This window comes from Camelina sativa, chromosome 11 (assembly GCF_030686135.1).
Source record: "Camelina sativa cultivar CO46 ecotype springtype chromosome 11, ASM3068613v1".
Lineage (NCBI taxonomy): Eukaryota > Viridiplantae > Streptophyta > Magnoliopsida > Brassicales > Brassicaceae > Camelina > Camelina sativa.
Genome location: NC_141890.1, coordinates 9,526,555 through 9,542,339, shown reverse-complemented (window position 1 = coordinate 9,542,339; position 15,785 = coordinate 9,526,555). Strand labels below are relative to the sequence as shown.

Sequence of the window (15,785 nt, the reverse complement as noted above, 5' to 3'; positions counted from 1 at the left end):
CCCGCATCAACATGGAAGAATAATTAATAGTGACAAAACTATCTTTTGTCATCATTCTGATCCGGTAAATGAAACTATAAAAATTTGCCATACAATAAAATACAAGAAAAGAAAAAAAAAATGAAACGAAAAAAGGAAAAGAGGCGTTTTGCGTTTACTATGACTTTGATAGAATTATATGGTCGTCACAAACCATCCTCTACTTCACGTTATTCATTTTATAAATAAAGAGATCCATGATGTGAAACCCAAATCGAGCCATGCCTCTTTACGCCTCTTTCATATTCCTTTTCCTTTTCTCTCTCCTCACTAACTTCAGAGCTTCTGCTCAAAGCCCTACTTTCAAATTCATACACGATTATTGTCCAAATACGACAACATATTCAAGGAACAGCACTTACTTCACCAATCTCAAAACCCTTTTATCCTCTCTCTCCTCCGGCAACGCCTCTTACTCCACCGGATTCCAAAACGTCACGGTGGGACAAGCGCCCGACAAGGTCACCGGACTTTTTCTCTGCCGTGGAGACTTGTCCCCGGAAGCTTGCCGCAGCTGTGTCGCCTTTTCCGTCAACCAAACCTTAATTATGTGTCCGAATGAGAGAGAAGCCGTGTTCTATTACGACGAGTGCATGCTCAGATACTCTCACAATAATATTCTGTCAACCCTTATATACGATAGAGGATACCGAATGAGGAACGCCAATAATATTTCATCTCATCTAGAAGACGGGTTCGGAGATTTCGTATCTTCCATGATGAACCAAGCTGCCATGGAGGCAGCCAATAATTCTAGGAAGTTCTATACAATAACCGCCAAATGGAACGCACTCCAAAGTTTGCACGTACTGGTTCAGTGCACTCCTGATCTTAGAAGACAAGATTGCTTGGCCTGTCTGCAAGAATCCATCAATAGATTGTCTTTTTACAGACTTGGAGGAAGACAGCTCTGGCCAAGCTGTAACTCAAGGTACGAGGTTTACCCGTTCTACAACGAAACCACCGCTAGAGCACCACGAAAACAACAAGCACCACAGCCATTGTTGCCTTCGCCCGCCTCTACTTCTCCGGTGTCATCTCCTCAACGACCTGGTGAACTCTTTCTTCTTGCTCTGTTGTTTTTGCCGTGATGCATATTTTTTTTTTCCTTGTGATTAATTGTCGAGATTTAATTCATCTGTCACTATACTATCTCACATAAAGATTTTTGAAAAGCAGGGAAAGGTGGGAAATCAAACGTGTTACTGGTAGCCATTGTTGTGTCTATTATAGTGGCTGTTCTGCTTTTCGTTGCTGGTTTTTGTTTCCTTACAAAGAGGACAAAGAAGACTTCTGATACAGCACATCCGTTTGATGGTAAAGAATCCAATGTTGACAATCTTAATGGTCATTGATCAGATTCTTTTTTCCTATTTACTAAGAGTACTTTTATTATGCAATAGGAGATGATATAACAACCGTAGAGTCGCTGCAACTTGATTATAGAACAATACAAGCTGCAACAAATAATTATTCAGAAAATAATAAGATTGGCCAAGGCGGATTTGGCGAGGTTTACAAGGTACTACATATTACTATTAATTCGCCTGATGTTGTGTACTTTCACATTTTGGATAACGAGATGATGCTAATTAATCGAAACGAATAGGGTACACTTTCCAATGGGAGTGATATTGCGGTGAAGAGATTGTCAAAATCATCAGGACAAGGTGACACAGAGTTCAAGAACGAGGTTGCTCTTGTTGCAAAGCTTCAGCACAGAAATCTGGTTAGGCTTCTCGGGTTTTCTATTGAAGGAGAAGAGAGGATACTGGTCTACGAGCATGTGCCCAACAAAAGCCTTGATTACTTCCTCTTTGGTCAGTTGGATTTATTTACTCACTTGTTTCAATGGTCCTTTAGCTACTCTTGGAAACTTAAGATTTTACTATATTTCATTGATATACGCACAGACCGCTCAAACCAAGGGAAACTGGACTGGACTCGACGATACAAGATTATTGAAGGGATTGCTCGGGGGATTCTATATCTTCATCAAGATTCACGGCTAACAATCATACATCGTGATCTCAAAGCAAGTAACATTCTCCTAGATGCCGATATGAATCCTAAAATTTCTGATTTTGGAATGGCAAGAATCTTTGGAATGGACCAAACCCAGGAGAATACAAGCAGAATAGTTGGTACCTAGTAAGTTTTCCAACTTTGGTATTCACAAAAACCACTTACATTATTTTGCCAACATACTAAAGTTTTGATGTGGATTCTAGTGGTTACATGGCTCCTGAATATGCGATGCATGGCCAATTCTCAATGAAATCAGATGTCTATAGCTTTGGGGTGTTAGTTCTTGAGATTATAACTGGTAGGAAAAATAGCAGCTTCTACGAGACAAACGGTGCACATGACCTGGTCACATATGTAAGTTCAAATGCAATCATGTTGTAGATATATATACCACTCTTACAGTAAGCAACAATTGATTGATTAATGTTGTAGGCTTGGAGGCTTTGGGGTAACCGAACATCGTTAGACCTTGTGGATCCAATCATTGTAGAAAATTTTCAAAGCAGTGAAGTTGTTCGATGCATCCATATTGGTCTTTTATGTGTTCAGGAAAATCTAGTAGAGCGTCCGACCATGCCAACCATTTTTATGATGCTTACTAGTAATACTGTGACTTTGCCAGTGCCTCGACAACCAGGGTTTCTCGTTCAGAGTAGACTGGGAAACGACCCACTTGATTCAGATCATCAACAACGAGGAAGTCTGTTCCAGGGATCTGTTGATAGTGAATCGATCACTGATTTATATCCTCGTTGAATATGATGTTACCTCCACGCTTGTACCAATTCGTATTGAAATGCTTATTTTGCTTTATCAAATATTTTAATGCTACGGGTTGTCTTACACTTTCACTACAAGTGAATCTATCTATCTATTTTTTCTTTTTCTGTTTACCTTCTTCCACCACATCAGCATCAACCTAAATAATGTTATATTTTTTAACATTAAAAATTCTATTTTAAATATTCATTCACTGCATATTTATTACTTATAATTAATAATAATAAAAAATAAATAAAAAATGAATTACGTAAAATTAATGAAATTTTAAAATAAGAAAAACAATAATATTTTTTAGTAAATAATAAAATAATAACTATATAAAATGAATTAACTAAAATAAATGAACATTTTAAAATATTAAAATTTTGTTTTAGTAATAATGTTATTATTCAAATTTTAACCAAAAAATGATCATATTTCAAAATTTAGAATAGGTTAATGAGTTTTAGAATAGAAGTAAGATTTTAATGCATTTGGTGGAGTAAATAAAGAATTTATGTAATTGTAATTATAAAATTGTAAACATAGAAATACAATTAAAGTGAAACATTAGTTTCTAAGAAACATATACTACAAAAATATATTATGAAATTTTACTTTAAGAAAAATAAAAAATTAATTACTCAACTCAACTTACAAGTTTTGATTTAAAACGAAGACATTGTAAGGTTCACACTTTTTTTGAAAAAACTATGAAAATAATTCATCTAAAAAGACAAAAAGAATGGTCACAAAATATAGAAAAATGATATTGTGAATGTTGTGAAGAATTGCCATTTCATGGGTGTGATGCATCGTGATTTAAAGCCTGCGAATTTCTTGCTCTCGAGTAATGATCAGGATGCTATGCTCAAAGCTATTGACTTTTGTAAGATCAATAATACTCTGCTGTTGTTATTCATCACCATAACGTACAAGTATTGATATGTCTATATTTTGCATCTCCTTAGCATGTATTTGTTATGCATTTAGCTAGGATAACTAGTTGTTTTGCATTATTTTAGAATCTCTTTTATACACTTTGCATATTTAGGAAGTTTATGCATCATCCTTGCATACATTATACATTTTGAAGTATTTTAGGTGCTTAGTAGACGTCGGAGACGCAGACGATCGAGCCATTCTCAACCTACGCAATCGAGCCACATTCAACCCACGCAATCGAGCCACTCTCAGGGCACCAGTCGATCTGCACCAATCGAGCCACTCTCAGCTGCACCAATCGAGCCATTCTCAGCAGCACCAATCGAGCCATTCTCAGCTGCACCAATCGAGCCACTCTCGAGTCACCACTCGAGTCGCCACTCGAGCCATCACTCGAGCCACCGGTAGAGGGACTCAGTTTTTGACGTATTCATCAAAGTTGTAGAGAATTGAGTCATCTTTCCAATGCCGTTTATTTCAAGTCAATCTGAGGTGTGGTTCAAGAGTTATCACCATTTTAGTGGATACATATACACCCAGCTCGAGTCGCATCACCTCCACTCGACCCAGCTCGAGTCGTATGACCTCTACTCGATCCTTTCCACTCGACCGCACCCCAGGGAGAGACGACATGCGACTCGACCGCACCCCAGGGAGAGACGACATGCGACTCGACCGCACATGTTTGGTTTCACACGCTTCAGGAGATTCCCGAACCGACGCTCTACCTTGTCGTTTTAAGTTTTAGGGATTCACACGTTTTTACTATATATACATTTTGTTAAGTCTTGGTTTGGGGGACATCTTATCTTTTATCTCATTTTGTTCTTAAGGTTTTACCTAGCCTCCAAAAACGTTCTCAGACTTTGTATCCAGATTTCTATTAATACATTGAGTATTTGCATTTGATTTCTTCTACAAACTTGTTCTTCTCATTTCTATCTATCTACTATGCTTTGTTCAATGTTTTCTGGATTTTTATTGTTGTTGATGATTTTCGGATCTGAGTAGTGTAGTAGTTCTTGAGGATGGGATAGATTAGGTGGAGGATCTTAGGATGTAGGGTGTTTAAGCTTTTATTTGTATGATTCCCTTCTGGACTAGTGTTAGAAATACTAGTTTCTCTGATCAATTGGAACTAGGTCTTAGACATTTCCGCACCCAAAAGGTGTTCGATGAAATGTCTGACCAACTAGTGCCAGAGACTTACGTTCCTAGCCTAAGAGATTAGTTGTCTAGGATGTTTGTTGACGTGAATGAACTTGTTTGTCATGCCACGCTTGATCATGTTTCTCTAGCGAGAGCTAGGTTTGGAAGTGGTTGAGTCTGAGTAGCTTCTGTCAAGAGATTGGATTAGCTAAGTCGTGATATTCATTGTTTAGGGATAGTTTACTTGTCGTATGTTAAACACTCTGTAGACTAGGAGACTCCACCGACATCAATTACTCCCATCTTTAGGACTTTTATCTTTTTGATTGATATTACATTCCTGAGACTGTTTCATTTGTTCATGCTTAGAATCGTCCCTGGTTTCACTTATTCTTGTTCGCTTCTTGTCATACATTTTCGTTTCTAGTTCTGTGACTCATTTCCGTTTTGCATTCTGATCACTCTAGGATTGTTAGACATAAAAACACTCTTTTTGAATTGGCTTAACTTGTGATTTCTTGATTGCATCTTGAGTGGTAGCAATATCCCATTTGGATTGACACCTTCTGTACTACAACTGCATAAGGTTAATTGAGACCTGCTAGGAGACACAAAAATCTTAGTATCAAGTATTTATACAGATCAGAGTCGGCTATGATAGATCCTATATTCTAGCAAATATATACATGAATCATATCGCCGTTCTGTTTGCACGCCGCGATGTCAGAGTGTAGCTGATGAATTCTCGTATCATCACTGACAGAGAATCGTTGTTGTAGGCTTGCCCACATCGAGTTGGCGTTGTCCACCAACGAGATTGATTGTCGCAACTTCGGTTCGACGCTGCTGTAGATCCAACCAATGATCATAGCATTGACCATATCCCACTTCTCTTCTTCGTCTGGGTTATCGGTAGGTCGTTTAAGAGTTCCGTTAACGAAACCCAGTTTCCGCTTGGTATGAAGAGAATTCAACATCAACTTCGACCACCGTTCGTAATTCGCTCCATTCAACAAGATTGGAGTCTGCACCTGTCCTGTACTATCTGCTGGATGAAGATAGTACGGAGACATAAGAGCAGCAGAGGCTTCTTTTGAATCAGGTTTAACAACAGAGGTGGTAGATTCAATTTCACTCATTTTTTTAAAAAAGCAAAAAGAAAAAAAAAATAGAAAAAAATTTGTCAAAGGTTCAGATCGTGCTCTGATACCATGTAAGATCAATAATACTCTGCTGTTGTTATTCATCACCATAACGTACAAGTATTTATACAGATCAGAGTCGGCTATGATAGATCCTATATTCTAGCAAAGATATACATGAATCATATATTGAACATAATCGCCTAAGATTTAGTCTTATCCCAATAACTTTGGCTGCTCTGTCTTTATCGAAGAAGGTGAGCTCCGAGATTCCTTTCTTTGAGTGTGTTAGTTTGATAGGTTTTGGATCCGAGTATGTTTAGTTTGCTTTAGTCATGTGATAAATTTGGTGACTTTGGTTCCTTTGTGGCTGGTAATAAGAGACGATGGGTGGAGGGTTCGTGCATCATTTGCTGGTGGTAGCTGCCCAAGAGTTTTCTGCTCCTTTCATTTGTTTGCTTTTGTTTTTAATTGAAATCTTTTAAAATTCTACCTCAAAAGGTATGATTTTGAGAGGGATAATACTTAGGTTCACTCCTAGGTGAACATTCTTGTTCACTTCTTCCTTTTCAACCAATCAGAATCTTCTATATATTATTTTGTTTAAAAATATAAATCAAAATTAAATTAAAAAGCAATACATATTAAGGAAACAAATTATGTATAACTTTTTTTAAGGAAAGTTAAATATTGGCTTGGTTTAGATTTTACAATTAGAATGACATGATGTATCGGTTTGGGTTTACAAATAAGGTGATTAGGGTTTAGATTTTACAATTCAAACAAAATTATATGTCGGTTTGGGTTTACAAATGAAGTGGTTAGGGTTTAGATTTTACAATTAAAACAAAATTATATGTCGGTTTGAGTTTACAAATGAAGTGATTAGGGTTTAGATTTTACAATTAAACGAAATTATATGTCGGTTTGGATTTACAAATGAGATTGTTAGGGTTTAGATTTTATAACTAGAACGAAATTATATGTCGGTTTGGATTTACAAATGAGATGGTTAAGGTTTAGATTTTACAATTAGAATGAAATTATATGTCGGTTTGAGTTTAGAAATAAGATGGTTAGGGTTTAGATTTTACAATTAGAATGAAATTATATATCGGTTTGGGTTTATAAATAAACGGTTTAAGTTTTTAATTTTATAATAATGTATACAGATTTTGTTTCCTTATTTTATAAGGAGGTGAATAAATAGGTTCTTAAATGTAATAGGACATGTCAGAATCTCATTGGCTAAAATAAAGAGAAGTGAACAAAGGGGTTCACCTTAGGAGTGAATCCAAGAATTGTTCTTTTGAGAGGAGTACTTTTCAACTAAAAAAAAAAAGAAGTCTCTTAGAATCATTCAAAGTAGCATTTTAAAAAAAGTTGTGATATTTTGAATAACAAGAGATTTAAATTTGGATTTATAAACTATTGATTGAATAACAAGAGATTCTGAATTATTTTAAAAGACTTTCTATAAATCTTAGTTGAATAACATATGATTTCATGAGATTTTTTTAAATTTTCAATTGAATAACAAAAGATTTTAAGAATCCTTTAAAACGTTAAGTTCAATAACCCCTTCTTAGTAAATTAAGTTTAGTATTTATATAGATTTATACTCACAAGTTTGAATAATTATATTTGAACTTAATAATTTATTTTAATAAAAATATTTAAAATTAAAATCCCAAACGATACTGTGAAAAGTGAAAACTAACGTTAGTGTAGAAAAAAAAGAAGGAATTTGGGGTCACTGAAAAATTAGTATTAAACTTAATTGATTTTTTTTTGTCAAATACAACTGAGGTCACATATTCATCCTTTTACTATACTTTTTTTGTAGAAAAAATTACTAGACATTTCCACAAATTCTCAAATTTGGATCGTAGAACTCTGCTTTGATTTTTGTTACACTGCATCGCTAAATTAATCAAATTCGTTTATCATCTCATTGTTTCATTTGAGCTCTAGAAAACTCGATCTAGATTCGAAGCTAGAAGGTTTGGTATTTTCTGAACGTATTAAAAAAATATTTATTTTTTAAAGTGCTTATTATTTATTATTTTTAAATTATCTTTTGTTTATTAATTTAATTTTTAAATTTTTTAAATATTAAAGTGTTTTTTGGTTATTTATGATTTCTTATTTACATCAAGAAAACAACTGTTTTCTGTTTTACCTTATTTAATATATTCTGTAAGAAAAATATTTATTGGCTATTACATTAAAACAATAGAAAGAAAATTAAACATCTTATCAAATAAATATATATTAAAAAACTAAAAGAAATTAGTTTTGACTCCAGCCGATCGTGAAACAAGTTGTAGAACCCAGCGAAGCACGGCCGATGGATTCGAGTGTTGACATATTGACTCATGCCGATCCACTTTTCCTTTTTTTGGACAAAACAAGCCGATTAAATTTTAAACGAGTGTACTAGCTGATGATGAAAAGATTGGTTCAATAGAATGCTATTCTTGAAAATTGTTTTTTTTTTCTGGACAAATCTTGAAAATTGTTTTAGTGACATGTTAAAGGGGTGGAAAGACAAAAGACAAAAGCACTACACACATTAGTTTATGTCATTTTTTCAGGTCTTTCTCCATCTGCCGTGCTTCGCTGGGTTAACACTCATTAGAAATTTCGGAGCTATTTTCCGAGTCACGTGAAAATCAACTTTATCTGACTTTTGGCATTCGTCGACAAATTCAACATTAGAGAGGAACAGGACTTCAGTTTTGCTGTTTCCTGCTTGAACAAAAAAGAAATTCCTGCGTTTGCTATAATCTAAGGAACAATGAAGCAGATGATTTTTTTTTCAATCCTCTGTTTTGTTCTGATAAGCTTCGGTGTTGCTTCAGTTTCCGCACAACTACATTGCATGAACATTGGGTACGGTTCCAACAGTACTTTCGACGCAAATCTCCGACTAATACTCTCTTCTCTTCCTTCCAATGTCACTGCTCAAGATGGCTTCTTCTACAACGGTTCAGTCGGACAGAAACCAAACCGTGTCTATGCAACAGGGATGTGCATCCCAGGGTCATCTTTAGGTGACTGTTCTGAATGTATCAAGACAGCTTCTGCTGGTTTGATACAGAGTTGTCGTAACCAGTTAGAAGCGTATTCATGGCAAGGTAAGCCTACGCTTTGCCATGTGCACTACTGCAATACTTCTTTCTTGGGATCTGCAGATCTAGGCCTTATAAATTTGGCCTACCAAGGTGATAGCAACTCAAACCTAACGGAGTTCACGGCCATATGGGGAGACTTAGTTGTTCGTATGATTGCTGCAGCCTCCACATCAAAAAGCACACCATCGTCTAGTAATAACCATTACGCAGCTGATGTTGTAGCCTTGACAAAATTCCAAAATATATATGCATTGATGCAATGTGCGCCGGATATTTCTTCACGTGATTGTGAAAAATGTCTGAAACAACAGCCGTCATGCTGTGGTCAGGAGCAAGATGGCGTTATTATACGGCCAAGCTGCTTTTTCCGTTGGAGTTTGTATACATTCTCTAAGGCTTTTGATAATATTACGGTGGCTTTTTCTCCTCCTCCGCTGCAACCTCCTTCTGACAATGGTAAGTGGTCGCAAAGCTATGAGTGTTGTGACAAGAACCGGTCAAAATATTTAACGATTATATTGCACTATTACAGGTAGTAGAGAAAACTCAACAAGAGCAATTGTGGAAATTGTTGTTCCCACTGTAGTAGTTGTCATCATCATCTTAGTACTGCTTGCTCGGCGATCTGCTGTACTTTGCTGGCGGAGAATACCATCTCGAGATATTGACTTTGATCAATGTGAGTGTTTTTCACATCCTTTTTATATGGCCTCTTAGCTTTTAGCATGTATATATTTTGTGGAATAGTTCAGAACATTTACTACATAACTCGTCGATAATATCAGAGAGAATGTCTTTAATTAAATTGATTTTACAGCTGGTATTACAAATGTACGCTCCCTCCAATTCGATTATAAGACAATTGAAGTTGCCACTGAAAAATTTAGTAACAAGCTTGGTCAAGGTGGATTTGGCGAAGTTTTCAAGGTGTCATTTATGTAGCTAAGTGCTATTTAATTACTTCTCTGGACAAAACTTGGAATTACAGAGTAAACGTATGCTGATCAACATTACCTCATTGTTTTATTTGTAGGGTATGTTGCCTAATGGAACCGAAGTTGCTGTGAAGAGGCTAGCAAAAACATCAGCACAAGGCGCACAAGAGTTCAAGAATGAGGTTGTTGTTGTTGCAAAACTTCAGCATAGAAATCTTGTTAGGCTTCATGGGTTTTGTCTAGAAGGAGAAGAAAAGATACTTGTGTTCGAGTTTGTCCCCAACAAGAGCCTCGATTACTTCCTCTTTGGTACGTGACTTATTTGTTTGAATTTGTATGAGTGGCAAATAACTACTTGCGTATTTGTAGACCCTGCAAAGCAAGGGCAGCTATACTGGATGAAACGATATAACATTATTGTGGGAATCACTCGAGGAATTCTATATCTTCACGAAGATTCACGGCTCACAATCATACACCGTGATCTCAAAGCCAGCAATATTCTCTTAGATGCAGATCTGAATCCGAAAATTGCTGATTTTGGAACGGCTAGGATTTTTGGGATGAACCAAAGTGGAGCTAATACAAAAAGAATAGTTGGGACACGGTACGTACGGGTGTTGGATATGTTCTATTTTCTGAAGTTTTAAGAAATTTTTCTTCACTAGTGTACTCAATATCTCGTTTGTTTTACTATTTTAGCGGTTACATGTCCCCAGAATACATGATGCAAGGCCAGTTCTCAACGAAATCAGATGTCTATAGTTTTGGAGTCTTAGTTCTTGAAATTATATGTGGTCAGAAAAACATATTCCTCCCGCAGTTAGACACTACAGTTGAGAATTTGGTAACATACGTAAGTACCAAAGAAGAACTAAATTCTTGATTGATGATCAAAATGACAATATCAACAACATGATTTTATCTAATTGTCAGATCTTAGTTGATAGTTACATTATGTTACAGGCTTGGAGGTTATGGAGAGACGGGACACCATTAGAACTCGTGGATCCAACCATTTCAGAGAATTGTCCAACCGAAGAAGTGAAAAGATGCATCCACATTGCGCTGCTATGTGTTCAACACAATCCCACAGATCGTCCAAACTTGTCGACAGTTAACATGATGCTCACTAGAAACTCCCTCAATTTACCTGCTCCTCAACAACCTGGATTCTTCTTTCCAAATAGACGCAACCAAGAACACGGTGGCCTAGAGTCTAGCCAGTCTACGAACAAGTCCAATTCCCAAACTATCAATGATGTAACCATTACAGATCCTGAACCTCGTTGAAGATCACCGAAACTATGTCTGTAATGTCCTATTCAAATTGTTGAATGTAAAACATTTGTTGTTGGATATACTCGCTGAAGTTACTTAAAAATATTTCAATATCATGTTATCTAACAACAATCTATTTTTTTAACATCAGTTATCATTCACATTTATAAAAATGAATACAAGAGGTTGAATATGTTCACAAAAAAAAAAAAAAAAAGTTGAATATGATTTTCTTTTGAAAAAGCAGTATGAAGCAATAACGAAACTCTCTAATTAAAAATTGGTGTGAAAAATCAAATATATCACTAATGAAAAAGTCTTCATGATTTCTATCATTCTATGTAGGTACGTATTTTAAACGAGGGTATAATAATATTGCGAAGAATAATAAAAGTGATTTTTTATTATTATATAGTTAACTATTTTCGATTACATGGTTAACTATTGCTTCATGTTATTATTTTTTTCTAATTTTTTTGATACATTGTTATATGGGAGATGGGAACGAAATCAAAATCAGAATCTGCCATATATGTAAAATTTCCATATGTATATAAGCGTGCACTCTCATCATTCCCATCAAAATATTATTAAGCAAAAAAAATGAAAAATCTACCAACTGTCTAAATTTAGAATAAAATATAATTATCACTAGAGTTGTGGAAATAATACATGTCGGTTTTGATTAGTTACTATTTACTAAGATTTAACCCGTTGTACACCACGAGACAATTTTTTTTAAAACCAAAACTTTTAAATTTAAGTTATAAATGTTTGTTGATTTTGTTTAGTGTTTGCGATCGTATAATTGTATTTAGATTGTTAATTTTATGGTTAATTTATGGTACATTGCATGATATTTGTTTTTTACATAATCGTAATTTAATTAAAATTTAATCTTTTAATATTGATGGTGTTAATAAAATAATAACATGATGAACACAGAATTAATAATATTTTAATTTATATTTATATCAACTCAAATTTGTCTTGCTATATAACCTGTGATATATTATAGTTTCTGTTTCCATAAAATATTATAGTTTCTGTTTCTATAGAATAGAAGCAAAAAAATTTAAAAACAATAGAAAGTGTCATTAATATATTATAGTTTCTGTTTCCATAAAATATTTGCAGTATTATGTTAGAAATGGAATGTAAAATATTAAGAAAACAAAATCTGGAGTAATGTTAGTTTTGGAAATTTTTTAGGGATACAAACCATTCAAACGAGGGGTACATATGGATTAGACAATATCATTGGAGTCAATGCTCGAAGAAGTCTTTATCTCCATCAACATTCATGGCTTAAAAATCATACACGGTGACCTCAAATCTAGTAACATTATCCTAGATTCTAATATGAACACAAAAACTGAAATTAATTTGGGTGATTTACTCAAATGTTATCCAAATTAGGTAATATTACCATAATCTACAAACAAAGATTTTATTACTAGAATATTTCGGGTATTTTCAAAATACCCAGCGCACTCTTGTTTTATGTTACCGGAAAAAACGTAATTACAAAAATATCATTGCCACGTCAGACGCCACGTCAAAACGCTGACGTGTAACAATAACTCAGCCATAAGGCATTACAAAGGTATGTTGCGGCTGAGTTATAGGTATATTCCGGCTGAGTTATGGAAAAAAACATTTGAGTAAGAGCGGACGGCTGAGTTAGAGCATAACTCAGCCAAGCGTTACGGCTGACTTATCAAAATCTGGCTGACTTATCAAAATCTGGCTGACTTATCAAAATCTGGCTGAGTTATGCTCTAACTCAGCCAAACGTTACAGCTGACTTATCAAAATCTGGTTGAGTTACGCTCTAACTCAGCCGTCCTTACGGCTGAGTTTTCATCCGATGGTTGAGTTGTAAAATTTTTGGCTGAGTTATCACTATGACACGGCTGAGTTATCACTACGACACGTCTGAGTTACCATTTTCCGACTGGCTGAGTTATCGTACAACTCAGCCGTGATAGGCTGACTTATCGTACAACTCAGCCATTCGACGGCTGACTTAGTAGCAAAAAATTAATTACTAGAATGTTATTCAGTTACGGCTGACTTATTAAACGATACGGCTGAGTTACATATTTTCAGTTGATGAAGCGGCTGAATTTGGCAGCAATTTTTTTTGCTTTTTAATTACTGTAATGTTTTTCATATTGTGACTGAGTTATAATTTGTTTGATGGCTGAGTTTTATATAGATTGAGTTATTAATTGTTTGATGGCTGACTTGCCACGTCGGATGCAGCATCCATGTCAGCATTCCATGTCATCTTTTTTTTTTCCTCCGGAAATACGAAACGTCGTTCGACTCTTGTTCTTCAACTGGTAAATAAGTGAACTATTTACCTTCTTCTTCACCTTGTTCTTCTACTTCTTCTTCACCTTGTTCTTCTACTTCTTCTTCACCTTGTTCTTCATTTTCTTTCATGGATCGAGTTCCGGTTCTAGTTGTTTCTGGTAATTGGGTAAAGACATAGAGATATGTATTTAACACCGACGATAGAGGGTTTATAGTTGTGCAGATAGATGGAGGCACAACAAACGATCAGCTACGTCTCTGTGTAGAGTTTTCAGCAAAAAAGTCTACAGAAACTAGTGGAGCTAGAGGAAGTATGATTCTGCCAAGCAGTTACTCGAAAGTAGAATCTACAAACGAAGTGTACAGTGGAGGATTTGAAGGCACTTGTTTTGATTATGGTAAGATCGTTGACAAAGAAAACCAAGAAGAAGAAGAAGTTGTCGAAGTAGCATCTGACGAAGAAGAAGACGATGAATTTTCAAATCCGATTTAATGTTTTCGACGACTCCGATATATCAGCCATTAAGGATTTATAAATCACTATAACTCAGCCGTCACATGAATCGACGAGACCTTTTGTTTTCCCGTAAATATTATAACTCTGCCGTAAAGTCATATATATCAGTCATTTACTTTCATATTGTTTATTGTGATAACTCAGCCGTAACATGAATCGACGAGACCTTTCGTTTTCCTGTAAATATTATAACTCAGCCGTCAAGTCATATATATCATTCATTTACTTTCAAATTGTTTCTTGTGATAACTCATCCATAACTCACTATAACTCAGCCGTCACATGACCTTTCGTTTTCCTGTAAATATTGTAACTCAGCCGTCAAGTCATATATATCATTCATTTACTTTCAAATTGTTTCTTGTGATAACTCAGCCATAACTCACTATAACTCAGCCGTCACATGACCTTTCGTTTTCCCATAAATATTATAACTCAGCCGTAAAGTCATATATATCATCCATTTACTTTTAGATTGTTTCTTGTGATAACTCAGCCATAACTCACTATAACTCAGCCGACACATGACCTTTCGTTTTCCCGTAATGATTATAACTCAGCCGTAAAGCGATATTTTGGCGGGAAACCATCAGTTAACCTAATAATAGACATATTTCCATTCTAAATTTAATTTTTATGTTATAATAATTTTAATATTCACTTGTTGGAGAAATACTTTTAGAAAAATAAAATTCTAAATTTGAATAATAATTATTTAATTATTTGCAATAATATCTTGTGATAAAAAGCTCATTTTATGAATTTATTATGCGTGTGGATTTGAGCAGGCATAGAATTAGTGATTTTTCGCGCTTCCCTAACAATACTTTTTGTGACATCGAGAGACGTTTTAATACTTATTAGGAATCTGCCAGAACAAAAGACCCAGAAAAGAAAGAAGAATATGTTTTCATATTATTGAGAAGATCCTAAACCGACCAAACCGAACCGAACCGGAAATAATAGACATATTTCCATTCTAAATATAAATTTTGAGTTATAATAATTTTAATATCCAATTGTTGGAGAAATACTTTTAGAAAAATAAAATTCTAAATTCAAATAATAATTATTTAATTATTTGCAATAATATCTTGTGATAAAAAGATCACTTTATGAATTTATTATGCGTGTGGATTTGAGCAGGCACAACATTAGTGATTTTTCGCGCTTCCCTAACAACACTTTTTGTGACATAGAGAGACGTTTTAATACTTATTAGGAATGTGACCGAACAAAAGACCCAAAATTGAAAGAAAAATATGTTTTCATATTATTGAGAAGACCCTAAACGATAACTCAGCCATAACTTTACCATAACTCAGCCAACCCTCAAATTAGAATGACTAAATAACCGACCAATCCGTACCGAACCGGATACTATTTTTTCCAATATTTTTGGTTAATTACAGTTATATTCGGCTTGCTATCAGTTATATTAAGTTAATCGACCTAATTTGGATAACATTTGGAATATTTATGGTTATATATTCATCTAACTGACCCATAACCGGAAATAATCGAAAAG

General features: G+C 34.8%; 3 protein-coding genes across 5 annotated transcripts; 2 read left to right on the top strand and 1 right to left on the bottom strand.

The window, feature by feature from the left end:
• Positions 1-184: 184 nt before the first annotated feature.
• On the top strand, positions 185-2,885 carry LOC104722717 (cysteine-rich receptor-like protein kinase 15). Of its 2 annotated transcripts, XM_087475761.1 has the most exons (8): positions 207-841; positions 932-1,092; positions 1,219-1,356; positions 1,443-1,561; positions 1,649-1,859; positions 1,953-2,190; positions 2,271-2,421; positions 2,500-2,885. In XM_087475761.1, exons 1-8 carry the CDS (start codon positions 261-263, stop codon positions 2,821-2,823), a joined length of 1,923 nt encoding a protein of 640 aa, XP_087331887.1. In that variant the 5' UTR covers positions 207-260; the 3' UTR covers positions 2,824-2,885. The 2 variants fall into 2 exon arrangements, with proteins under 2 accessions (XP_010439227.1, XP_087331887.1); XM_010440925.2 differs by having other exon boundaries at positions 185-1,092.
• A 2,709-nt stretch (positions 2,886-5,594) lies between these two features.
• On the bottom strand, positions 5,595-6,062 carry LOC147933801 (uncharacterized). Its single transcript, XM_087472333.1, has one exon. It carries the CDS (start codon positions 6,060-6,062, stop codon positions 5,595-5,597), a length of 468 nt encoding a protein of 155 aa, XP_087328459.1.
• A 2,523-nt stretch (positions 6,063-8,585) lies between these two features.
• Positions 8,586-11,550, top strand: LOC104727818 (cysteine-rich receptor-like protein kinase 11). 2 transcript variants are annotated; one of them, XM_019232333.2, is made up of 7 exons: positions 8,586-9,658; positions 9,735-9,881; positions 10,020-10,129; positions 10,236-10,446; positions 10,507-10,744; positions 10,840-10,993; positions 11,104-11,550. In XM_019232333.2, the coding sequence occupies exons 1-7, from the start codon at positions 8,866-8,868 to the stop codon at positions 11,428-11,430; spliced, it is 1,980 nt and encodes a 659-aa protein (XP_019087878.1). In that variant the 5' UTR covers positions 8,586-8,865; the 3' UTR covers positions 11,431-11,550. The 2 variants fall into 2 exon arrangements, 1 of the variants encoding a protein (XP_019087878.1); XR_015572703.1 differs by having other exon boundaries at positions 8,770-9,658; positions 10,857-10,993.
• Positions 11,551-15,785: the final 4,235 nt, after the last annotated feature.